The sequence below is a fragment of the Ictalurus furcatus genome, chromosome 26, assembly GCF_023375685.1.
Source record: "Ictalurus furcatus strain D&B chromosome 26, Billie_1.0, whole genome shotgun sequence".
NCBI classification, from domain to species: domain Eukaryota; kingdom Metazoa; phylum Chordata; class Actinopteri; order Siluriformes; family Ictaluridae; genus Ictalurus; species Ictalurus furcatus.
The window spans coordinates 16498166-16523808 of record NC_071280.1 but is presented as its reverse complement, the minus strand read 5'-3'; the positions used below and the strand labels follow the sequence as shown (position 1 = coordinate 16523808).

At 39.8% G+C, this 25643-nt stretch overlaps 1 protein-coding gene across 6 annotated transcripts in view; it reads left to right on the top strand.

Annotated features, from left to right (window-relative positions):
• nfixa (nuclear factor I/Xa) overlaps positions 1-25643 on the top strand; it is a 116419-nt gene that overhangs the window by 1403 nt on the left and 89373 nt on the right. For 5 of the 6 annotated variants that reach the window (XM_053615553.1, XM_053615547.1, XM_053615551.1 and 2 more), the window contains exon 2: positions 7120-7203. In XM_053615553.1, coding sequence (XP_053471528.1) covers positions 7120-7203 — 84 coding nt within the window. Of the gene's footprint in view, positions 1-7119; positions 7204-12791; positions 13816-25643 lie in introns of those variants that run through there. The other variant, XM_053615549.1, reaches the window with a different exon arrangement.

Here is a 25643-nt window from a genome sequence, read left to right as displayed (position 1 = left end):
ATTTTCCTTGTTGTACGTCTTTTCTGACTTTACACGCTTAAAAATAAAGGTTCTTCAACGGTTCTTTACAGCGCCATAGCTTCTTCAAAGAACCTTCTTCTTGTCAAGAACCCTTTTTCATTGTACAGGGTTCTTGAGTTGAGCTGTATGACTCTTTGGAGATTAAAGAATGTTTAATGTCCATGTCTCATTATAGGTTCTTCAGAGCAGTGTATTGGTCCTTCAGGGTATCTTCTCTTAACAGGTTAACGTGAACCCTATAAAGTGGGCCTGGAAAAGGTTCTCCTGGCATCACTTTTAAGAACCTTACTTTGGTTCCTTAAAGTACTAACTAAGGGTTGTTTTTTTTTTATAGAGAACTTATGATAACATGGTTCCTTGTAGCACTGCTTTGAAGAACCATTTTTGGGGTTCTTTAAAGCACCAGTAAATAGATGGTTCTCTAAAGAACTTGAGAGCAAAAGGTTCTTTGTACAACTTGGAAGGTTTCGTCTATGGCATCAGGCTGAAAAACTAATTGGAGCCTTTATTTTTAAGAGTGTAATGTGTATGTTTTACTACACACACACACACACACACACACACACACACACACACATATATATATATGCATATACATTTTTAGACTTACATGTTTAGGCTTTTGCTCTATCTATCTATCTATATGTGTGTGTGTATGTGTGTATATATATATATATATATATATATATATATATATATATATATATATATATATATATAAATGTATGCCTAAAAATGTATATATTTATATATATGTATATTTTAGGCATTTTACATTTTATATATAGAGAGCAAAAGCCTAAAAATGGTCAATGTTTTGGACCCTGGATTTCTTTAACCTTAAAACGAAATTCCTTTAAGGTCATCCAATGTAATGTGCACGTTATTATATGTAATAACACGTGTTATAACTGTCACGTGGGCTCCAGTCGTTGTTGTTGTAGTAGTACTTGTTGTTGTTGTTCTTTTTTTTCTTTTTTTTTTAAAGTAGCGAGTGCTTCAAAACCTCAAATGATATCTTTCACGTCGTCATTCCTCCACCACTCATATACGTGGCTTATTGTATTGAATAGTAACAGTATTTTGCGGTATTTATTTGTCAGGCTCATTTTTTCCCCCTCTTGGTATTTCCTTTTTTTTTTCAACCGCAGAACTGTTTCGACTGGTTTTGGCATTTGGTTTTAATCAAATGTTTAATCAAATGTTCCCTTTCCAAAGACCTCCGAGGATGGATTGACACGCCCTCACAGGCAATAAGTCAGGCTTTGAATCTGTAACTGAACTGGCCTTGGGCAAGCATTTTTTAATCATGACAAACCTTATTATCTATTAATATATATATATATATATATATATATATATATATATATATATATATATATATATATATGAGTTAGCCAGCAACGTATTTCTATTCAGCCAAGCACACCTGGAAGGAACGTCATCAGGAAAGAGTAATAAGTGCTCTTTGATATGAAGATGAAGAAGCAGGGCTGAACCGAGTTAACAAGTTTGGGTTTTGCATAAACAGTGAAGCCATGGAGTTTTGGAATAATATGTTGCTAAAGGCTAAAAGGTCATTGTGTTCGCTTTACTGTTGTGAACTTACTGTTCTGTTGATTTAGCTCTACTTATTTTTTCATTCGTTGTTTAATATTGCGGAAAGGACACATACACGTTTTAAACTAGTTTCAGCTTTTAGTCCTTTTTATTTGGATTTGAATCTTTATCCAAAACTTAGCTTTCCATTGAAGATATATACCTCTGGCCAGGATAATGGAATCTAACTCTCCAGTTATTATTATTATTATTATTATTATTATTATTATTATTGACCATTTACTCTCTATAGTCAGGCCTCGGCCATTCATGCCCGCGTATTAACAAGTCATTTTGAATAAAACTTCTAAAATGCCCAGTGAGCGTTATACAAACAACATGGCAGCAACTTCTCATTAGAGTTGTTTTTTTTTTTTTCATGCACGTTAGCGTTGGGCAAATATTCTTTGCTCTTTTCTCAGACGGACAGATGACACGTGGACTCGACTCAGCTTGACTTCCAGAACATTCTGTGAGTTGAACCGATCTGGCAGACGCTCCTCGAGCTGATAGGTCGACGTGGTTGTCTCGGTGCCACGGTTGTCGTGGCGACCGTGTCCTGCGGTGACGGCGGGTAGCCGCGTGAACTCATTTTTGGCTGTAAAAACTTCGAGAGCGAGGGAAAGTTTGCTGTTTGTGCGAGGCAGCGTTGTCCGTAACAGTGGTCACCGAGACTCTCTCTTTCTCTCTCTATCTCTCTCTGTGTCTCACACACACACACACACATAAATTGTGTGTATGTACTATAGATGTGCAGGGAGAGTTGGACGTGCACCTTGTGAAGACGTGGAAACCGACACACATCTGTGTTTCCTCTGGCGTACGCAGTGAGCTGACCCGAGCCTGCACAGGCCACGAGAAAAAGAAAAAGAAATGAACATTTCAAATTGAAAAGCTGAGGTGCAAAGTGCAGAGCAGTTCTGGCGCAGCTCGAGCGCTTTAAGAGCCAGAAAACTAAAGTCAAACCCCCCAAAATGCCCCGCAATAATTAGCGGCACCGTAACCGTTCCACTCTTCCAGCTCCCGTGAACCATTCGCGCTCTTCCTCTCTTGCTCTGTGTTGTTCCCTCTGAGACGTCGGTGCGAGAAATCACATTTTTCCAACACTTCTCCCCGAGGTGCTCCTGGCAGACGCACAGACGAAGGCCGCTCCATCCTTTCATACAGCCTCCTTTCTCGCTTTCCCGCCATTCTCTCTATTTCCATCTCTCGCTCTCTCTTTGAAGTGCTAGCCATCGCTGGCGTCTCTATCTTGCCGGCTAACATTTTTAAAAAAAAAAACAAAAACAAAAACAAAATAAAAAAAAACACCGAAGGTAAACAATGGAGCAAATCGTAATGGCCGTGTCGTCTGGAGAGGAAACAAACAAACAAACAAACAAACAAACGACAAAACTATTGCGATTGTATCACGGCCAAACGATTTTGAGAACCCAACCGTGTCTGCGTGAAGCGTATACGTGTACTGTATGTACATGTGTGTGAATGACTGCATTGTGTGCCTGAGAGAGAGAGAGAGAGAGAGAGAGTTAAAGACATTCCAGTTAACTCTCACGACTCTCACCATATGTTCATCCACATACGTTTTCTCTGTCTCTCTGTCCGTCCCGTCAGGAACTACCGCTCAAACCCCTCTCATTTGATTCCATTATGAACCGACCAATTAAACATTTGAAACAAAAGGCCGCCATTTACTGGCAGGAGAAAGGAAACCTGTCACAATTAGCACATTTACATACATTTCTATTGACTCCAATTAGGTCACCAGCTCCCACAGCCCTCTTTGAATCGTGCTCTTTCTCTCTTTCCGCCGCCGAGCCTCTAAAATGTTAATTAAGGATGAGGAACTCCAGATTCTGGCTACGGGTTGGCCATATGGACCCCGCATATGCTCCATATATATATATATATATATAATATATATATATATATCTACATACATACACGCACCATATATAATTAATAGCGTGGTTCTCTCAATGAGCCGAACTGGCATCTGGTACCAAGGTTATTTTCTTTATATTCAACAACACGGTCGAATCCACTCCGAGGCTCTGTAGGAGCTGGTGTTTTAACTCTGTTGGGATTCTTTTTAATAAGCACTGATTTTAAACAGTATCCAGTGGGGTTTATTTGGGCAAACGCTCCTCAGACGTTCTCCAGCCGTTCTCGGTTTCGGTGTTTTGTCAAGTTTTTAAGGTTTTCTCAACATCATTATTGGACTTATTCTCCAGTCACTGGCTCAATAATTCATGTTGATTCTGTTTGGCCCTGATAGCACGCCCACGCATTAACTAGGCTATAGATCCAACTCCAGCCCGGAGGCCGAGCATCACAATTAGGACGCGAGACAAAAAAACTGATCATAAATCAGCACTTTTATCCCAAGACCTTTGATGAATAAAACCGCTGGCCCACGTTTTTTTTGGCAGAAACGCGCCTTTTATTCTCTCGGTTTTGGAGCCGAAGCTAACATCCACGGCCATGACGGCGCTCTTGCCAGGCGCTAAGACCTGGACACTGAACAGCCCAGGCCAAAATGGCGGCCGTTTTATTTATTTATTTATTTGTTTGTTTTTATTTTTTTTATTCGACCCTCCTCCCCTAAGACGTAATAAGGACAAGGAGAACTCTGTGAAACTCTGCGTACCATAATGTCCTAATAGAGGTCATTAGAAAAGGCACATTTGCAGGATAAGATGTTAGCATGGCGCTGCTAAGCCTCTATAAAAACTCATGAGAGAGAAACGGGAGCGCTAACCTCTCATTGGGAGGGATATGAATAGCCTTTGTTTTTCACCACTCCTCTGCGCCAATGGCTGGAACTTATTATGAGGTTGTGTGTGTGTGTGTGTGTGTGTGTTTTAATATGTAGGCCTATTTATGCATAAAACCCATATTTGTGGTGAGTTTTATGTGAATGTGTATGTGTACACGTGTTCATCTGTGCCTATGTATGAGCACATTCTCCGTTTTTTTAACAAATGCGTCTTCATGTATGAAAGTGTATGTGCGAGTGTGTGTGTGTGTGTGTGTGTGTGTGTGTGTCTCATCTGCCTCCTCGTCCCACAAGGGGCATCAGAGTGTGTGTGTGTGTGTGTGTGTGTGTGTGTGTGTGTGTGTGGTTCAGTGTGTGCCAGGTAGGTGGTGGTGGTGGATAGCTGGTTGGTGGATGGTTTTTGGCTCGGCTGGACCGGTACCAGGTGCGGTTTCTGTGTCCATGAAAGCTGTGAAATGCAATAGGATTTCGCAGGATTTTCTGGCTATGCAGTTCACCGCCTTTTATTTTTTCTCTCCAAAGACAAAGATTTGGCCTCAACCTTTCCTTCTCTCTCTCTCTCTCTCTCTCTCACAGACTCTCTCTCTCTCTCTCTCGCCTTGCTAATGCAACTCACAGCATACAAATTAACTAGTGTGAACGGAAAGGTGTCCTTTTTTTTTAAAAAAAAAAAAACAAACCAAAAACAGTCTCCGAACTGAACCTGAGGTTTCTGGCCGAACTGAAGAGTTTAGAGAGGTGCCGGTTGTGAAATGTTAATCACGTACCTTTTTTTTTGTTTGTTTGTTTGTTTTTTACATAACTATATTATTCCCGAATGATCTACATGGTGAGCAGTAATATTCCTTTCGACCGTGAACACTAGGTTCGCTCTCATTTCACAAGAACCGATCTAATTTACCTCTAATTTACTTCACCCGAGACATTACGGAAATTTCCGTGACCCATGTTTTTGCTTATTAACTGTTGGACTGGAGCTGTGGCATTGATATAGCTAACAAGTAGTGTGATACAGGGATGGTCAAAGCTTACATTTATTACCTAGCCCGTTGAATTAGTCGAAGCTCCAGAGTACGTGCTGCCTAGTCCATTGTTTCGGTTGCCTGGAAACCTGACTGGCTAAATTAAAACCTGGTTATGTAAATGTAAATGTTTTTTTTTTTTTGGTATTGTTCTAAATCATATACTATCGAAATCATGTATATAGTAAGTATAAGAGTTGTATGGCAGATTTGCTTTTTATTTTGCTCTGTTTCATCACCGATTCTGAAAAAAATGGTCTGTAATTAAAAGTAAAAAACACACAGCTAGATCACACCCTGACTGACATGTGTAGTGCAGCAGGAGGACTGAGCATTGAGGTGTATTACACCCCTGTGAAAAGCATCATATTTTAACATTAGTAAACATAAAAACCTTTTTTTTTAAAATTTTTTATGGTTGCTGAATCCACTAGGCAACGACGAATAAAAACCGAATAGCCTGAGCATCAGGGACAAGCAGGTTTAATGTCCAGACTGTTAGGTTTTTATTCGTAGTTGATTTATCCAGCCCTGTTGAATGTCCACATAGCCAGTCCCTCCAGGACTCCGTGGTATTCTGAGGAGCGTGCAGTTTTTCAAAATGACCGCAGATTTTCCGCCGAGATGCGTCGTGACGACGTCATTGCGACGCGCGTTCCGCCGAAGCCCTCTCAGCGTCACGTCCTTTCGAACACGAGTACAGCTAAAAGGTCTCGTTTACCAACACACACCACACAAAAAATCACACAATCACAAAAAAAACAACCCCTTCCACGGAATCCTGTGCGGACTGAATTACGTGATGCGGGTTTAAGGACGCTGAGATCTAGAAACACGAACAAAACATCACGTGTAGGTAGATAGTGATGGAATCGTAAACCGCGTCAAAACCGATGGTGCGTTCAAACTTCAGGAGAACCGCTAGACGACCAAATCCCTGCCTCACACCGGTAACCCAACCTCCTAATGCTGTGGCATAAATCAGTCGTCAGGTAGACAACCTTCGAACTTGACGAAAAGTCCAATCTTATGGCTGGAAGTAAAATATCTTAACTGTAAAAGCAACATCGTTTCAAATATGGAACGTTTTTACATCAGGGTTCTTGTCAATTTGTTTTCTTGGATCCTCGTTAAACATATAGACCTGAGTCCAGCTGAATGCTGTAACATCATCGTGTATACGAATAACCTCTTCTTTCTTTTTTTTTTTACACGCAGTTCCGTATCGTTCAACCTTTTTGGCTCCGCCTCCTAAAGTTTGAGTGTAACTACATTTCTAGTGTGATAATCCCATTTCTAGTGCAAATGCAGGTTCTGCTGTTTCTGCTGTTTTCTCATATTCCTTGTTTAAAAATGAGATTAGCTTTAGCAATTCCGTTATGTGAGCATGTATTTGGATATGAACAAAATTGAAAATTACTTAAGTGGGAGCTACATGAAGCTCATAGGTCCAGAAGCAAACTTAAACCACGTCCCGTGCCTTGGCTGATCGGCTCCAATTACACCGAACGTTTGTGTAAATTTGATTCTTCAATCAGCACGGTGCAGAAAGGCCGTTAAACATGGTGTTAAAAAGGATTTTTCGAGGCTTTATGTCTTAAGACTCGGCCTGTGTGTGGTCATTTGTGAGCGTCTGAGGGCGTTAGATAAGAGCAGCTGTGAATCGTGAAATGAAGTGCCTCTCTGTTTGACTTGCAGGCCACGGAGTCGTATCTGGTGCATGAAGAGGCGAGCCGAGGAGCCGCGCTGCCCGAGTGCTTCCTGGTCCCAGACACTTACAGGGTACGAACTGACTCTCGTTCTCTGCTCTTTGTCCTCCCCCTCCTTTTTTCTCTCTCTCTCTCGGTGTTTCTTTCAGTAGTCACGTCCATGAACACCCCGAACACGTCCGTGTCTCTTCATGTGGACCAGTTGGTCACTTCTACACTATTTCAATACGATGATATGATCAATTTCAGTACTTCAATATCACCGACCCACCCATCAACATACTATTAAAAACATTATTAGAGTAAAACAGAATGATATCACAGGAAGTCGAGGGTAGGTTGGCTGTCTGTTATGGTATATATATATATATATATATATATATATATATATATATATATATATATATATATATATATATTCTTTTTTACTCAATATTTTAACTTCTTGTTACTTAGTCTGTTTTTTATTCCCCAGTAGTTTGGTGTGCTGTGTGCATGTGTTCCAAGGTCAGCTTCAGAAAAAGGCAATAATAGTGGTAGGAATCTCTCAGGAATCTCCTCGCCATTCCAGTTTAGCCACAATAAAATTATTTCCTACATCTTGACGCATCTCAATTTTTTATTTCTGTAGCCATATTAGAAATTTGTTTCCCGGTATGAACATTAGCATCTTTTAAACCATAATATTATTGTCATTACTCAAGAAGAAGAAGAAGAAGAAGAGGATGAAGGCTGTCAAATATTTACATATTTGACAGTTTTCTAAATAAATATAAAACAGATTTCCCAAAATGGCTTTTACAATATCAATAATGTCTAAAAAAAAAAAAAAAAAAAACTTTTTACGGTGTATTAGCTTCTATATATTAATGCCATTATGTTACACACTGTGTAGTGAGCATACTGAGTGAGTCAGGTCTGTTTCGGTTTAACTGTGGGAGTTATTAACGAGTGTAACGAGTTGATGGATTGTCATATGGGTCACCTGGAAAATGTTCAACTGGGCTAATGGGAGCCCAGAAATGGGGAAAAAATACTCGTGGGTAAATCGAGAAAATCGCTTTCAGAATAATAACATTTAGGACATAAATGAGAAGATTGATACCATTTTTTTTTACCTTCTGTGGTTTGTGATATTTAAAATAATAATAATAATAATAAAAAAAACAGGATAAATTGAAAGACTCAGGAACGTTCGGTTATATTTGAATACTATGTTAGTAATTAAAGTAATTAAAATGCCATCCTTACAGAAACAGAATCCCGATTGCCTTAGTACAATATCAGAAATGTTTGGTAGTGACATTTTCAACAATAACAACAATAATAATAATAATAATAATAATAATAATATGGTCCAAAACATAAAACACTTCACTATAGCGCCATCGTTAGGCCGATTTGGGCTCATCTTTCTTGTCTGAATAGCGTTTGGGAGTCGAATCTACTGACCAAGTTTCACGTCTGTACCACTTATTGATCAGTTTAGCAGAGAAAATGAATCATCAGAAAATCCGAAAAGTGCTTGGCCCCCTAATAAACATTTATACACAAACCTGGGACAGGTTCTGATGTTGGTGCATTAGTGCAAAATGTGAGAATCTGTTCTCATCGATTTTCTCATCCATCGTGATGCATATCATGTATCGTCAAACATCTTTTCACGGTATCAGTATCGTGATGTGATTTGTTGTTGTTGTTGTTGTTATTGTTGTTGTTGTTGTATTGCTCACTCTCCACTACTCTAACCTGCTGATGAGCACTAAAACCTTGCGTGTGTCCTATATTTGAATGAAAAATTCAGTTTTCTCTGTTAAAGTGCAGCGTGTCAGAGCCTTTAGGGAACAGCTTATTGTTCTCTGATTATTCGAATGCCAGCCAGATAATAACGGAGCTCGTGGAATTACAGGGTATTGGACTTTGATTTCGATCGCATGAATGGGGCGTTTGATTAGTCCTCTGTCTGGCCAAGAATTAGCTTCGAGTCACACAAGCGTACGATTCATTCACAGGTGAATCGACGTAAAGCTTCTTTCCGATGTACAGGACAAATGAATAAATCTGGTTTATAACGTAATCTGAAGATCAGCTCGGTTACTGAGATAATGCTCTTATATCATATGGCGTGCTTTGTGTTTTGGACGTGTTGTAAAGCTCTATAGAGCAAACATATCGGCGTAAAACGTCATTACCGTCATTTAATTACAAGCCATATGGGAGGGATTAAGGTTCAGTGAGCGTGTGTGTGTGTGTGTGTGTGTGTGTGCAAGTGTGTGCATGTTAGAAGGGAAAACCACATGCTCTAACTATATTGCATTTCTTGTGTGTTTTAATGGGAGCATTACCGACTGAAACCGCTAACCTCGACTTCTTGTTTCTGGACCCCTGCTTAGCTAGAGAGAGAGAGAGAGAGAGAGAGGAGAGAGAGAGGAGAGAGAGAGAGAGAGAGAGAAGGTTGCGTGTGTAGGAATAAAAAAAATCGCTCGTAAAAAATGAAATGATTTCTTTTTATTTCACCTCACACTCTTATTGTATTTAATGACTTGCGTGTGTGTGTGTGTGTGTGTGTGTGTGTGTGTGTGTGTGTGTGGACTTTTTGCTAGTGTATGCAGCACAAGCACTTCAGCTTTTTGAGTTGCCGCCCTTGGGCATTGTGAGAGAAACTGGGAATCCAAGCACTCTTACCATTCTCTGTCCTCTCTCTCTCTCTCTCTTTCTCTCTCTCTCTCTCTCTCTCTCTCTCTCTCTTTCTTCTTTTCCTTTTACTCTCAATGTCTCTCGCTCACTATTTTCCCTCTGTGACTTGTTTCCATACCGGCTGTGTTCTCGCTCCCGTCGGTTCCGGTCACCTCATCCTTTCTGAGGACACTTTAGCTTGTTTGACAGCTGCTCGGACTCAGAGACTGCACCGCACAGTCTCGTAAAGATACTCGTCTGTAACTTCAGGGTTAGAAGGTAAAGCTGGCTGCGTGGTTGTCTCCTGAAAACATGGCTGAGGAACATATATCCTCGGCAACACGTTATTCGGAGATGTGTGACCGCTGTTCATCATTGTTAAATTAATTGTTAGATGTTGAATTACGGTTTCAGCTCCGTACCTTTACATGTCTTTGGTTTAACTTACTGACCTTCAGTCTACCGCCTAACCCGAACCCTAACCCTGTCAAAGTATTTCAGCTAGAGAAAACGTCTGAAACGTCTGAAACGACACAAACTACTGCGTCTTCTAAAGCAGCCAATCGTGTACAGTTTATGCAAATCATTTAGCTAAAGGCAGCTCATCAGACCAGACGCTAGCTACAGGGCTAGAGACATTTAGTCAGAAACTAAAAGAGAAATAATTACCACAGACTTTTCATTTAATTTAATCTCTCTGGTCTGATTAGCTTAACTGACGACATGTCTGGTTAAAAAAAAAAACAACAACAATGAGAGCAGAATGTTTAAAGACAATTGGACATATATATACTGAAAAGTGAAATCCTATAATCTTATGGGGAAATCTAGGTTGCTGAATGGTTGTTCCTCTGGAGAATCTTTGGGAGGTTCTATGTAGAACCCTACATACGGTTCGCAGTAACTTTCTAAAGAAGCCCTAAGGAACCCTTTTTTCTAAGTGTGAATAGGGTGTGGTTTAGGACACGCCCACAGAGGGCTGATAGCAGGACATTTCCTTCCATTCCTTTTTTAAGTGTTACGCAGTGCACTTGTTTCTCCAACACCGGAGACAGTGACTAGGAGACATTAGTAAACATGTCCAAAAGTGAATGAAACTGTAGTAAACAGTTTGTCGACCTATTAGGAACGTGAAAGACGGGTTATTGTGTCATAAGATATAAGAACCAATGACATTCTAATCTGCAAATGCAGGCAAGAGGGGAAGGAGCGGAAGCACGGAGGGAGGGTTCAACTCGTTAAAAAATTCAAACAATGTTGCCTGATTTGGATCTGGATCGATTTGATATGAACTCCTAACCCTAATCTTAACCATTTATAATTCGCTCTTCATAGAATTTGAGTTATGATCAGTTTAAAGACCGTTTTTTTTTTTATGGTCACACAAGTTTTGGGTGACTTTCTGACTTTAAAACAACCCTCATGCTAAATCAGAAAGCCAGTTCAGTTTTCCCAGCTATTAATAATAGCTTGGTAAGCCTATAGAATGTTAAACTAGAGGCTAGTGGAGCTTTTAATGGTCAGCTGATCAAAAACGCTTGGGTTTACTGGTCCAAAAGATGTGGTTACATGGCCTACTAGGTGAGTCAGAGACAAAAAAAAAAAAAAAGTACAAGTAAACATGTTGAAATGTTTTTTTGTGAATTAAACACACGGAGCAGCTTAGCTATAGAACAGCAGGCTACTGCCAAAATATTAGCATTTTTCCACACGACGCTTTAAGTTGATTATTAGTAGTCTCGCCAAAGGTATTTTTTTTTTGGTCTTGCCAACTAGGTTATTAGGACAACACCTAATTTAAAAGGTCACAAGACACATGAACAAGGGCTAAATCTCTACAGTGGTTTCTTTCGCCTGTTTCACTTGTAATGAGGTTAAAATCGTTCATTTCAGTCAACACTGAAGAGGAATAAATACTACATTCGCAGGAAAGAAGCTAAACACTAAAAACTGCCTTTGTCCTTTTAGTCAGCGAAGCAGAACTGTATAGGAACGTCTTCAAGCTACGTATATAACGGGTGACCTTAAGTCCAGTTTTGTTCAGTAGAGACCCTTTCACATTATCTGTACAAAAACGCACCTGTACAGAACATTCTTTCAGACACGTTATCCATCCTGAACATGTTGCCTGAACACTGGTATCAGTTAAACGTGCAGTTTGGAACGTTGCCTCTGTTGCCTGTGAAGTGAACTGCAATTGTATTTAAATCAGAGTGGCGATACTTCGTCGTCCCCAAACCCCACTGAATAAATGCGCAAGCTGGAAATGTTTCAGGGACCGAGATCATTTCAGAATTTCAGCACGGAAAAACGTGAACGAGTCTTATAGATATAAAACAAGGTCTTAACGGGGTCCAACTGCATGCTTCGCTAATTGAACGTACAAAAACGTACCACAAAGAAAGCCGTGTTTAGTCTAAAACCAAAGGTTAGTGACTTTTCTGGGAATCTGCTGTTTATTCCTCTATGACTTTTACTGAACAGAAGCGTAAATAAAAAACGAATACAGATATAGATAGCCAACTCTTTGAGTATTGTTTGTATAGTCGAGGGTTGTTAGCTTCTTAGTTCCTTTTCTGATAGGGAAACACTGTTGTTCGCTACTGTAAACATTCTCATTAATAAAGGTACCAAATTGTACTTTTCCTTGTCTCTGGGATGGTGCCATGAAGTAGCTCTGGATGATATGACAATATAATTTTGGTATCGTGATAAATTGTATCATAGTATACTTTTCGGAGATATATTTATATTTCTATATCTATATCTCTATCTATCTATCTCTCTCTCTCTCTCTCTCTCTCTCTCTCTCTCTATATATATATATATATATATATATTATATACACTGTGCAAAAGTTTTAGACACCCTATTTTTAAAAATTTTTTATTTGATGACTTCTACATTATGGAGTCAGTACAAAAACATTTTAGATTCCCAAACGTTAGATTTCCAGCACACAATTAAATGTTACAGAAAGACGTTTGTGCGTCAGTAAAGAAAGCAGCGTATTACATAAGAGACACTTTTCAAACAATAAAACACGATGAAGGCTGCAGGAAGGTTTTTCTGCAGAAATAAGAAGCGAGTGCGACAGTCAAGGTCTCCGGAAGAACCGTGTCCCTGGTTCTCCGAGATGCTCGATAACACATACGGTTAATTTCCTTATAAAACTGCACACATTGTACCCGAGACTACTCATTTATTTATTTATTTATTTATTCATTTATTTATAGTCATGCCAAATATTGACTTTGTTTCATTTACTACTGTTTACTGCTTTTAAATGTAGAAACATTTCATTTGATTATTTTTGAAGACATCTTCAAAATATCCGCTCACCAAAACACCACGAACGCAGCATTAGAGTAGCCAATCCAAGCATGTTCTGGGGAGGTAGGAGGAAACCGGAGAGCCCGGAGGAAACCCACAGGGAGACTCGCATGTGAAACCGTGAGGCAGGAGCACAGTGATATCGTGAATGACGGAGGGTTTTAGGTTACAAACTGCAGCTTGAATAGAAAAATAGAGATGGTGCCAGTGGTAGGTGCTAACAGGAACGGCTCTTCTCTTCAATAGAAACAGACTGCGCGTGAGGTAAAGAGGAGCTTTAGAAAAACCTGTGTGTGTGTGTGTGTGTGTGTGTGTGTGTGTTTATTTGACTGGGATTGGAGAGGAAAAGAAAGATCGAGGAGAGAGGAGAGGCGCGCGCGTGTGTGTGTGTGTGTGTGTGTGTGCGCGCGCGCGCGTGCGTGTGTGTTTTTTCTTCTTCTTCTACTTCTTCCTGGCCAGAAGTTTGAGCTTTCACTTTCTGGCTCCTAGGCGGGGTTTGTTGGAGGAGTGGGGAGGAGGAGGGGGAGGAGGAGGAGGAGGGTGAGGAGGGGGGCGGGGCACGAGCGCGAGTTATTGCTATGCGACCCGACACTGCGAACTTCCATTCAGCTCCGTAAACGCTCCTCCAATGTTTAATTCCGAAGTAGCAATGTATTCTCCGTACTGCCTGACACAGGTAATGCAAAATTAACCATCATCATCATTATCATCATCATACTGTATAGATGGAAGTTTTGGGGGGGGATTTTTGCGCATGTGCACTGTGTGATTTTTGAATTGCATTGTTACAACTTTTGCTGTTGGTCTCGTTCTGTTGCTCCTTTTAAATGTTTTGGGTTGCTGCGCGCGCGCGCGTGTGTGAGTGTGTGTACGTGTGTGTGTGTGTGTGTGTGTGGGGAGGGCGACCGGGGTGGGTGGGTGGTGGTGGAGGGGGGTTTGCTCTTCCTTTTTGCTCTTCTTTTTTACTCTTCCGCGCTCTTCCCCTCCCCTGCGCGCGCTCTCCTGGTTCTCTGGTTCTCTCAAACCCCCCTCGTGCGTGGCATCTTTCCAGCGCGCGGATCTGCTTCGTCTCAGTGCACATGGGTTCTCGTAGAAAATGGCGCTTACACACTCGATCTACGGCTAAGCACAAATTTAAAACAACAACAACAACAAACAAACAAACAAACAAACCCTGCAGACTGCGCCGCGCGCGCGCGCGATTAAACTCGGCTAGTATGTGAAAAATACTAGGACATCCCGAACGCTCGCTCGCGCGCCTCTGTTTCGACGTGTTATGTCGTATTTGGGACGCCGCCTCGCCCGATTCATATAAACACCGGCTTAGTTTTCATTTGCGGGTTTTTTTTTTCCTCTCTGGAATTCTTCAACATTTAAATGCACTGTTTTTTTTTTTGTTGTTTGTTTGTTTTTAGTTTTGTCTGAAGGTTTTGATCAAACCTAAGACCATGCTGCCTGACAGAATGAACAGCTGTCAGCATGCACGGGGTTTTTTTTCCCCCTGTTTTTTTTTTCTTTTTTTTTTCTTTTTTTTCTTTTTTTTACACCCGGCTTATCGCAGCAGATAAGACAAACTGCAGAATAGTTCAACGGCTTTAACTCATCTGAACTCTTTATTTATTATTTTTTTTCCACCAGTGCACCTGCATTCTCCTAAAAACATGCAGCTGCGGTTGTTATTGTTGTTGTTGTTGTTGATGATGATGATATTGTTGACATTTTGGCATCAGGACGAACATCATCTGTTTATTCGCAATTTTTTTGTGTGTCATGTGAAGATTTGTGTGAGTTAGCGTGTGAAATGTTGCATCTGAACATTTGTGCAATGTAAACAAAACAGAACTAAAAATATTGCTAATTGTTACTCAGGACATTTTTGTCTCTTTTTTTCTTTATTTTTTTCTTTCTTTTTTTTTTGTGCGGCAGTTAAATAGGCTGTGTATTACAAAGTGGGTTGAGCAAATAAACTCGCAAAAAGCTTGGGATCGATTGTGTTTGAAATCCCGAACCAGAGTGTTCTTACTGAACTAAATTGTAAATGTGTTGAACAGCGTTAAGATCGTAAATTATCGTGTTGTTTTGGGGTTGTTTTTGACTCGTGTCTTGGCTCGAACGCTTGCACGGTCTATATGATATGATTCACATATTTGTATCTGGGTTTTATTCATCAGAGAATTCAAGAAGAATTCCACTTCCAGTGATAAATATTTATAGGTGTTTTTTGTTTGTTTGTTTTTTTGTTTTTTAATTCTTTCATAAACTTTTTTTTATTTATTCCCAACATTATTTTTTTTGCTTTAATCTCTTATATCCAAATGTAGTATTCTCGGGAAATGATGAAGATGGAAGTATGGATGAAGATGTCATTTATATAAGAGAGAACTACACTGAGCTCATACATGCAAATTCAATTTGCATATAGTTGAATTAATTTTAACGATTGCATTTTTTTTTCATCAGTGTGATTTCTCTCTCTCTCTCTCACTCCCTCTCCTCTCTTTCTTTCTTTCTTTCTTTCTTTCCTTCCTTATTTAAATGTAATAGCCTACGGGTTTACATGCGGCCTAGTCCTGAATCTTAGCTCAAAAGCAAAAATGCAAAAACAACAGCCATCTTATTAGAGTTCTATTGAATTTATATCTGTATTATTTATGTATATATGTATGTATTTTAAAATAATCAGTACAAAGCTGGAGGCTGTGCGTGTGTGTGTGTGTGTGTGTGTGTGTGTGTGAGAGAGAGAGAGAGAGAGAGAGAGAGAGCGTCGCTCCGTCCGCGAGGAAGAGTTTGTTTGTTTATTTATTTATTTATTTATTTATTTATTTATTTGGAAACTCCGACTCGGCTCTTTTCCTCTTTGGCTCAAAAGTTTACTTGGATTAAGCTTGCTTCTCAGTAAGGCCTCAGTCTCGACATTTATTTTAGAAATAATAACACATTTATTTTTTTTTTTTTCTTTCTTTCTTTCTTTTTTTTTGCAAATCACTTTATATTTATTTATTTAAACCTTTTTTTTTCCCCCTGTACGGTTTCCTTCATTATTTTTTCTTAATTATTATTCCATCATTTCATAGAGCCTAAGGTTTTTGGCAACTGTTTTATTTTCCTACAGGCCGTGGTGCTGGAGGCTACAGGTCACTGAGACGTTGCATGAAAATGGGATTATTAATATTTATTATGAACAGTAGGCCGCGTGGGTTGTTTGGTATGGAATTGTTTTTATTTTGTATTAAAAAAAAACAAAAAAAACAAAAAAAAACAAAACTTGAAACTGTATCAAACTGTTTCAGCAGCCTAGAGATATGACAAGATTGATTGATTCATTGTTTTAATCAGCTTTATTGCCTGGAAACTCCCACCCCCCTCCTCTAAAGTGTGCCTGCAGTGAATACTCTGCATTTACAGCCGTGTTTCTCAAGAAGCCCTCGTTTCTTTTCAGGCTCTCACAGACATACATACAGTTTCTGTTGAAAATGTTTGCTCATGGTTTTCCCTCGCTTTTCCCGTCAGGTTGTGCAGAAGGCAGCTGATGGATTATACACACCTAACGTCGCCCAAGGTGCTTGGGTAATCAGTGTAATTAGCCTTCTGCTCACCACATTGCACGTCCTGTAAATACTCCAACAGAATAAGCGGCAACACATGTGAAGTGCGCGAGCCTGCGGAGCCAGATCAAGTGTTGACTCAGGCGCGCGCGGTAAATTATCCTATCGCGGGTGATTTAGGGAAATAAAAGACGACAGAAAGATGGATGTCTTTATGCGTGGATAAATAATTACACCTCGGTCATATATATATATAAATACAGTACATACTTATCAGGAGTTAGTAAAGAGAGCGATGAGCTATGGCGTGCTCTGTTGCACATCCTTTCCCCTTGTATTTTTTTATTATTTTTTTTCCCCCTCTCCATGTAATTAAAATTAATTAGCGAGCGCGCACACGCGTCACGCACACCCAGAGCGCGCGCTCAGTGTATTATGTGTAAATCGTTCTGCCCTTTTTTCACTTAATGAAAGTACAAGGAAGCCTTCCAGACCCACTTGTTAGTATGCAAGTGCACAGGCTGGAAGTTTGGGATTTGGAGCACAGCCAGGGTCTCGGACGGAGTTCGGGTATTTTTTTTTTTTTTTTTCTTAATGAATGGCGTCTTTGTGCTCAGTGGCCGCGGCGCGGATCGCAGGTTTTGGCTCAGCTCACTTCAGGCCACGTTTACGCGCAAGGAGAGCTTAGAGCACAGTCCTGAGTCCTGCAGTCGCCATGCATGCAGACGCAGACAGTTTTCTCCTGACCAGACACCTGACCTACATGCACAATGTCTTTGGGTGAAAATGGATCAAGTATGATCTAATGCTCATGAGTGTGCTGCACGCACTGGCTTCTCAAACTCAGCTTTCAGCGTGAGGCTCGAGCCAGCGTTAAACTCTGATCTGTGCGCTGTGCTGTGCTGGGAGAGAAGCGGTGTCGCCAGCTCTCTTCAGATGTAGCTAAGGCACGCGCAAAAAAGTCGTTAGGTGACGTCAGAGATTTGCATAACCTTTGATTCGTCATGGTCATCTGCATATCAAATGACAAATTATGTTAAATGGAAATTTTTTTTTTTCTGAAGACAGCATTGTGTTTTGTCTGAACAGAGAATAATAGATTAGAAATGATTTCATATAGAAAGAAGAATTCTTTGGGCACAGCACCACAAACATTTACATATTTACAAATGGTTACAAGTGGGATAATCCCCTTTTATTACTGTAAATATCATCAGCATAAGAGTTTAAAACAAAAGAACAAAGTGAATATATAAATACAAATACAAAGAAATAAATATATTCATGGGAGCAGTGGTGGTCAATGATTGAGCTATAGGAACAATGGTGGTCAGTGATTGGTCAGTGGGAACAGCAGTCATAAGTGATTGGTCGATAGGAACAGCGGTCATCAGTGATTGGTCGATGGGAAAGTAGTCATCAGTGATTGGTCGATGGTAACAATAGTGATCGGTGATTGGTCAATGGAAACAATAGTGATCGGTGATTGGTCAATGGAAACAATAGTGATCGGTGATTGGTCAATGGAAACAATAGTGATCGGTGATTGGTCGTTGGTAACAATGGTGATCGGTGATTATTCGGTCAGGGTGGTCATGACCAGGGTGACAAGGTGACCAACTGTCAGGGTGGTCATGTTCTTGCTGTTACACACGTGACCAGACTTATTGTGTTTGAGCAGGAAAATCAACAAACTTTGAGGAATTTTAGCCATTTAATCTGCAGCTGAAAGAAGGAAAACGCAAAAATTGCTGGTATTTCTTATTTTAAAAAAATATAGGAAAATATCCAAGGAACGTTTAAGAACAAGTGAGATATCCTTTTTTTTTTTTTTTTTTTTTACAATTCAGATCAATTGATTAAATTTAAAAACAGAATGTAATCAATTGTGAAAAAAATTACAAGCGTAAAAGTGTCAAATTCAGTCGACAAAATTCACCTTATTGTTATTTGCAAAACAAACAAAAACCCCACATACTAAATTACCGAAGTTAAATGACTCTGTTTATATTAACCTTTAACTAAGGTGATTTGAAGTTATCCTTATAAAGTTAGATATTATACGCTAAATGAAGAGCGCGTTGAATAGTGTTGAATAGAAGTGACGGATTTTTCCGTTCACGGTGCCGCTCCGCTCGTTGGCAGGAGCAATTTAATCTTGTACCTCATTACGATGCCCCAAGATTTCTTTTCATGTGGAGTTTGTTTCGATTTCCCCCTCTGATCACGCTCGACTATCTAATGTGAAAATGCAAAGCTTATGGAATTACAGTAATGAAATCGAAGCCTGGTCGAGGACAAACGCCCTGCCAAACCAGCGCTCGAATGCCTTATTTGTTTAAATCACAGCTGTGCTTTCTCGTACGGTTCAGATGTTTCCGTGTGATGATTTCATTTCTCATTCATCATCAGATAAGCCTCTGTTGGCTCATTCAAGCTCGAGCACCGGATGACCCAAGACTGATGTACTTAGGCTACAGGTTTTCTAAAATGCGCACGGGATTTTGGGGGGGGGGGGGGGGGGTGAAAAACCCTCCAAATGCAAGTCATCTTAAGTTAGCGAGCGCCGGTCACTAATCCGTGACCCTAAATCTCCGAGACGAGATTTTTAAATTCATCATTACAGTTGTCATTTTAAAATCTTACAAAATCTTTTTTTAACAAGTTAATGGAAGAGTGAAATGTATGCGCTTTATTTATTTATTTATTTATTTTAGGAACAACTCTGAATATAATTGCTCAGCCAGTATTCCATTATTTTATGAAGCTGAGAGGCAAATTGAACAAATTTGCCAAATGATGTCTTGTGAAGCAAATGTGTTAGGATTTAGGCTTTCTGTTTGCACAACTGACCAGACTCCAAGAGAGAGAGAGAGAAAGAGAGAGAGAGAGAGAGAGAGAGGATCCATGTGATGGGCGCTTTAATACAAAATCCAAGTATTCAAATCATTGTCGTTCATAACAGGCTGCACTGAAAACACGAGTACTCACGGTACAACGAGGCCGAAGGACAATCTAAGAAAGGTGGAGGATCAGTGGAGAAGCAAGGCTCAGAACTTAGAAGTCTGGAATGGTTGGCAAGACTTGGCAAGACATGGCAAGACCATTCAGAGATCCAGGTGTGTTTATATACCGAGGAGTCAGGAAGTGAACCGAAAAGCACCGGCAAAGGCCGCGTCAGAACATTATGAATGTCTTGTGCTGGTATGCGAAAGTGGAAGTTATTTACTTACATTTGCATTTGACATTTATTCATTTAGCTGACGCTTTTACCCAAAGCGACTTACAAATGAGGAAATCCAAGCCAAGCTTGTTAGTTACATTCGCCTTGTAGCTAACTAAACTAGAGAAGGGAATTTCCAGCACGCTTGGGGTCGGAAAAAGTTATCCGTGTGTATTCGAAACACACACTCACGTGTCTGTACATACATTTAAGCCACGGATATAGCGTGCCGTTATAGGAGAATGATCACTGACGGGGCGATGTGATTTTTTTACCACCTCGGAGTGAATTCTTTTCCAATAACAACATGTCACAAAGTGTTTCATTACTTTTTATCACCACAGCAATTTACCAACAATTATAAATTTCAGTTTATCAAAGAAGGACACTGCGTACTCTGCGTCCGTTTATAGGTACGTTTACTGTTGTCTTTTGAAGTTTGATAAGACGAAAAGAAACTGAATGTGTGGTGGAAAACCTCCTGACACTGGAGACTCCTTCCATAAATGACACATAAGCTTAGTATTAACCTTAGGTAAGCTTGTGTAGCTTCCGAACGTACGACTCTCCATGCTAGTTAACGTATTCGAATGAGCGCACCGATATTAATCCGCGAATAGGATTACGGCCGGGACTTCTTTCAGAGCTGCTCCTATAGAAAATGGAGCAACCGGTCAGAATCGAGAATTCAAGAGCACGGCGGCATTTCGGAAATAAATCAATAACGTATCGCAACGTATTCCGTTTCTGTTGTATATGATGCTATTATTACGTCCACCCATGATGATCCACTCACCCCCAAACCTGTGTGTTTTAGCCATGGTAGCTGCTCTACATATGAGCAAAGAGCTCATGTATTAGCTCCCTAACACACACGCACACACACACACAAACACGCGCGCATTACATAACCACAGAACCCCTAATCACTTCAGTGTGTGGAACCATGTCATAATAGATCCTTTCATAACAGCTCATATTTTGTCCCGGACTCCAGTAACCGGAGTTGGTTTTGGGACGCTGTTGCCGCAATTCCACACAATCCTCCTGCGTCTCGTAACTTTTCTGTTTTCGATTTGTCAATTCCTTAGAAGTTACATGGAAAAGCCACTTTCTGGACCGCGCACGATGCTCGGGCGCGTTTTGTCCGTGGGGCCTGTGGGATCTTTCACTATGTAACTCTGTCCACGTCTTCTGCCCGTGGGAAATAAACAGAAAAATGAGCAGAGGAATGTAAAATAAGTTGGAGTCGCTTGTTAACTGACACGACTTGTGACAGTATGATGCAACGGTCTGATTTTGGCAAATAAATGGTGTGTGTGTGTGTGTGTGTGTATATGTGTACACACTAGCACGATCAGTACTTTTGTATTGATAGAACACATCCAAGGTCATTTATTTCTGTCCTATGGGTGTGTGTGTGTGTGTGTGTGTGTCTGTATGTGTTAGATGTGTGGACAGCTTGTTTTAAGTCATCCATACCAGAAAGACTAATATAGTTCAGTCATCCCTGTGATGTGTGTCTAAAAAGGCCGGCACTAAAAGAGACTTAAATAGAATGCACGATTTGCCAATTTGAATATATAAGATATCTCTCTCTCTCTTTTTTTTTTTTTTTTTTAAATCTCTGCATCTTATTTTGGCCGTTTTCCAGTGACAGTGGTGAAGTGTTGTGTCCGGGTGGCACCATATGTCCTGTTGTGCGTGTCTCTCCAGACAGGATCGTTCTCCTGACCTTTAGTCCAAAGTGCACAGCTCGGTCAGTAGATAAGCGTTCGCTGGCACCTCTCCATCTGTCGGGGAAATATCGCCACGCCGTTGCGTAATGTACAATAGCGTTACCTGACGTGAACTTAGAGGACGAGCCGCCAGAGTAGCTGCCAGAGAGCGCTGTTTACAGGTTATTATATATTGTACACACCGAGAGCTGCTGGGATGTGTAGCCCTTTACTTATACACAAATTCCTGTACTGGAGATCTGACTGCTTTGCACAGTAGCAATTTAAAAATGACAGGAGCAGCAGAATCTTTTGTGTGTGGATGTTCTGGAGTTTCAGCTGCTGTTTTAAATTGAAAAAGACAAGACAAAATGTCCCAATGTCCCATCCAGTAGCAGCCTTGTAACATGGGTGTGAAAGTGTTGCATTCTGATTGGACACGGAGCACAAAAGACTAACCTCAGACGCTGACACTGTACGATAAGAAGCCGCTTTTGGTTTCGGGACGTGTTTTACAACGTAGCATCTTTACGATCCTGTTGATCAAACGTTCATACGCGATAAACTCAAGTTCTACTGAGCTACGACAGACTAAAACTTCATGGAGAATTGAATACGGCAATGGGATAGTGGAGTAATATTGTACAACAGAGTAATGGATTAGATCAACAGAGTAGAATAGAAAAGAATAAGACAGTAGAATGGAATGATAGAGAAGAACGTAATAGAGCGAAGTAGAACAGAGTTAAACAACAGAATAGAATAATTGAGTAGAATAATAGAGAAGAATAACATAATAGTAGAATAGAATGGAACGGTAGAGTACAATGAAATCGAATAAAAGAATACAGTAGTGGAATTACAGTAGAACACAGTTTAGCAATAGAATTGAGTAGAGGAGAATAACAGAGTAGATCATAATGATAGAAATAATAAGAGTAGAAAAGATTGGAATAGATTCAAATAGAACAACAAAATAGAGTAGAGTAGCGTCGTACGATAGAACTGGATAATAGAATAAAATAGAGAGAACAGTGGATTCACAGAATAGAAGTGAATAATAGACGAGAATAGTTGAATAGAATAGAGTGCAGTAGAATGGAGGAATAGAATCGAATTGTGAATAATAGATTAAAACAGAGTGGAATAGATTTGAGTATAATAGAGAGAATAATAGAATGGAATTGTAGAAAATATTTGAATAGATTCGAATAGAATCGAGCAGAGTAGCACAATAGATTAGAACTGAATATTAGAAGAAATAGAATACGATAGGTTTGAAGAATAGTACACCAGAATAGAAGAATAGTATAGAGAGCAGCAGAATGGAAGAATATATCAGAACGGAACGTTAGTCCAGAATAGAGTAGAATAGAATTGAGAGGAGGAGAATAATAGAGAAGAAGAGTAGAATAGAATAGTAGAAAGGAAAATCTATTCTATTCGCAGTAGATTCCGATAGAATAATAAAACAGAGTAGAGCAGCATAACAACAGAACTGCGTGATAAATAAGATAAAACAGAGAACAATAGATTCGAACTATAGAATGGAATTGCAGTAGAAGGGAAGAATAGAATAGAACAGAACTGAATAATAAAAATAAAACGGAGAACAATAGATTCAAAGAATGGAATAGGATTGAATAATAGAGGAGAACAGAACTGAATAATAGACTAGAACAGAATAATAGAATAGAGAGCAGCAGAATGGAAGAATAATATCAGAATGGAGTATTAGACTAGACAAGACCACAACAGAATTGAATAGAGGAGAACAATGGAGTAGATTCATGGAGAAGAATAACAGAATAGAATAATAGAAAAGATTTGAATAGATTCAGATAGAACAACAAAATAGAGTAGAGTAGCGTCATAACAACAGAATTGAACGATAACACTAGAATAAAATAGACAACAATCGATTCAAAGAATGGAATAGAATTGAACAATAGGCTCGAATAAGAAGAATAGAATAGAGTGCCGTGGAATGGAGGAATAGAACTGAATAATAAAATAAAGTAGATTACACTAGATTTGAAGAACAGAACTAAATAATAGAGAAGAATAGAATTGAACAATAGACTAGAATAGAAGAATAGAGTAGAATACAATCGATTTGAAGAACAGAACTGAATAACAGAGAAGAATAGAATTGAACAATAGACTAGAATAGAAGAATAGAGTAGAATACAATAGATTTGAAGAACAGAACTGAATAATAGAGAAGAATAGAATTGAACAATAGACTAGAATAGAAGAATAGAGTAGAATACAATCGATTTGAAGAACAGAATTGAATAACAGAGAAGAATAGAATTGAACAATAGACTAGAATAGAATAGAGTACAATCGATTTGAAGAACAGAACTGAATAACAGAGAAGAATAGAATTGAACAATAGACTAGAATAGAAGAATAGAGTAGAATACAATAGATTTGAAGAACAGAACTGAATAATAGAGAAGAATAGAATTGAACAATAGACTAGAATAGAATAGAGTACAATCAGTTTGAAGAACAGAATTGAATAATAGAGAAGAATAGAATTGAACAATAGACTAGAATAGAAGAATAGAGTAGAATACAATCGATTTGAAGAACAGAATTGAATAACAGAGAAGAATAGAATTGAACAATAGACTAGAATAGAAGAATAGAGTAGAATACAATCGATTTGAAGAACAGAATTGAATAACAGAGAAGAATAGAATTGAACAATAGACTAGAATAGAATAGAGTGCAATCGATTTGAAGAACTGAACTGAATAACAGAGAAGAATAGAATTGAACAATAGACTAGAATAGAAGAATAGAATAGAGTACAATCGATTTGAAGAACAGAATTGAATAACAGACTAGAATAGAGTACAACAGAATTGAGAAGAATAGAGTAGAATAGAATGTTGATGACAGACTTTAATGGTCCAAAAGTTATTTCTAAAATTCATTTTTATATCTATTTTTTTTTGTATGAAGGTAAGGGTCGAAGTTGTTCCGGTCGTTCAGGTGATTCCTGCACACCGTGTGTAGGTGAAGGTGTATAGAATGAACAGAAATGTCGGATGGCGCTTTTCCTCACACGTCTCTCGAGACCACGGCAGCGATAATTAAAAGCATGACATCTCACTCCACGGCGCGTGTCCAGAGGTCGCCGGCGCATATGTCGCTCGCTGTCGTACAAGTCTGTAAACGTCATAATAACAGCTCGCATTTGCAGCTTTACTCCGAGCCCGAGGCCGAGTTCCAGCGCTGCTCTTCCGAGTCGTCGAGTTTGATGTAGGATCGTTTTCTAATCAGGTCCAGGTGTGCCGTGGATTATCTGATAATGATACTTAATCCCAGAGGACCTCCGCGATGATTATCTTTCAAATAAACCGTAATAGCAGATGAACATCCACACATGTAGGCAATTCCGGATCGGCGTTTAAAGTCAGAGCGCATTAGCCGGGACGGACGGAGAGGCCGAATAATCTGCATGCTAAACAGAGTGTAATCTGTAATCATTCATTCGAGTCTCACTTTCTCCGGCTTGGAACGCTTCGTGTTTGCGGAATGTTGTACACAAGCTAAACTCTATCTGATGGAGCGCATTACATCCCGCATACTACCCCCTTACTTAACCCCCCCCCCCCCACCCACCAGCACCACCACCACCACCACCACCCACCTCCTCCCTTTCCAAACCTCCCTCAGGCGGTGCAGTTGGATGGATGCGAACTCGAGGGAGGGGACGGTGGCTTTTAAACGAGTGGAGAGAGGGATGGTGGTTTTGTAAATGAGCGTAGGGGTGGACGGCAGTTTATAAAGGAGTGGAAGGAGGGATGGTGGTTTCTAAACGAGCAGAGGGAGGGAGAGCGGTTTTTTAAACGAGTGCGGAGAGGGAGAAGGTGGTTTCGGGTGGGGTGGAGAAGGGATCACTGTTTATTTACTTATAGGCTGCAGCCGTAGACGCTTAACGAGAAGAATGAGTGGCACCGCGCCAGGCACCGAGCAAAGGGAAATGTGCGCACAGGAGGGA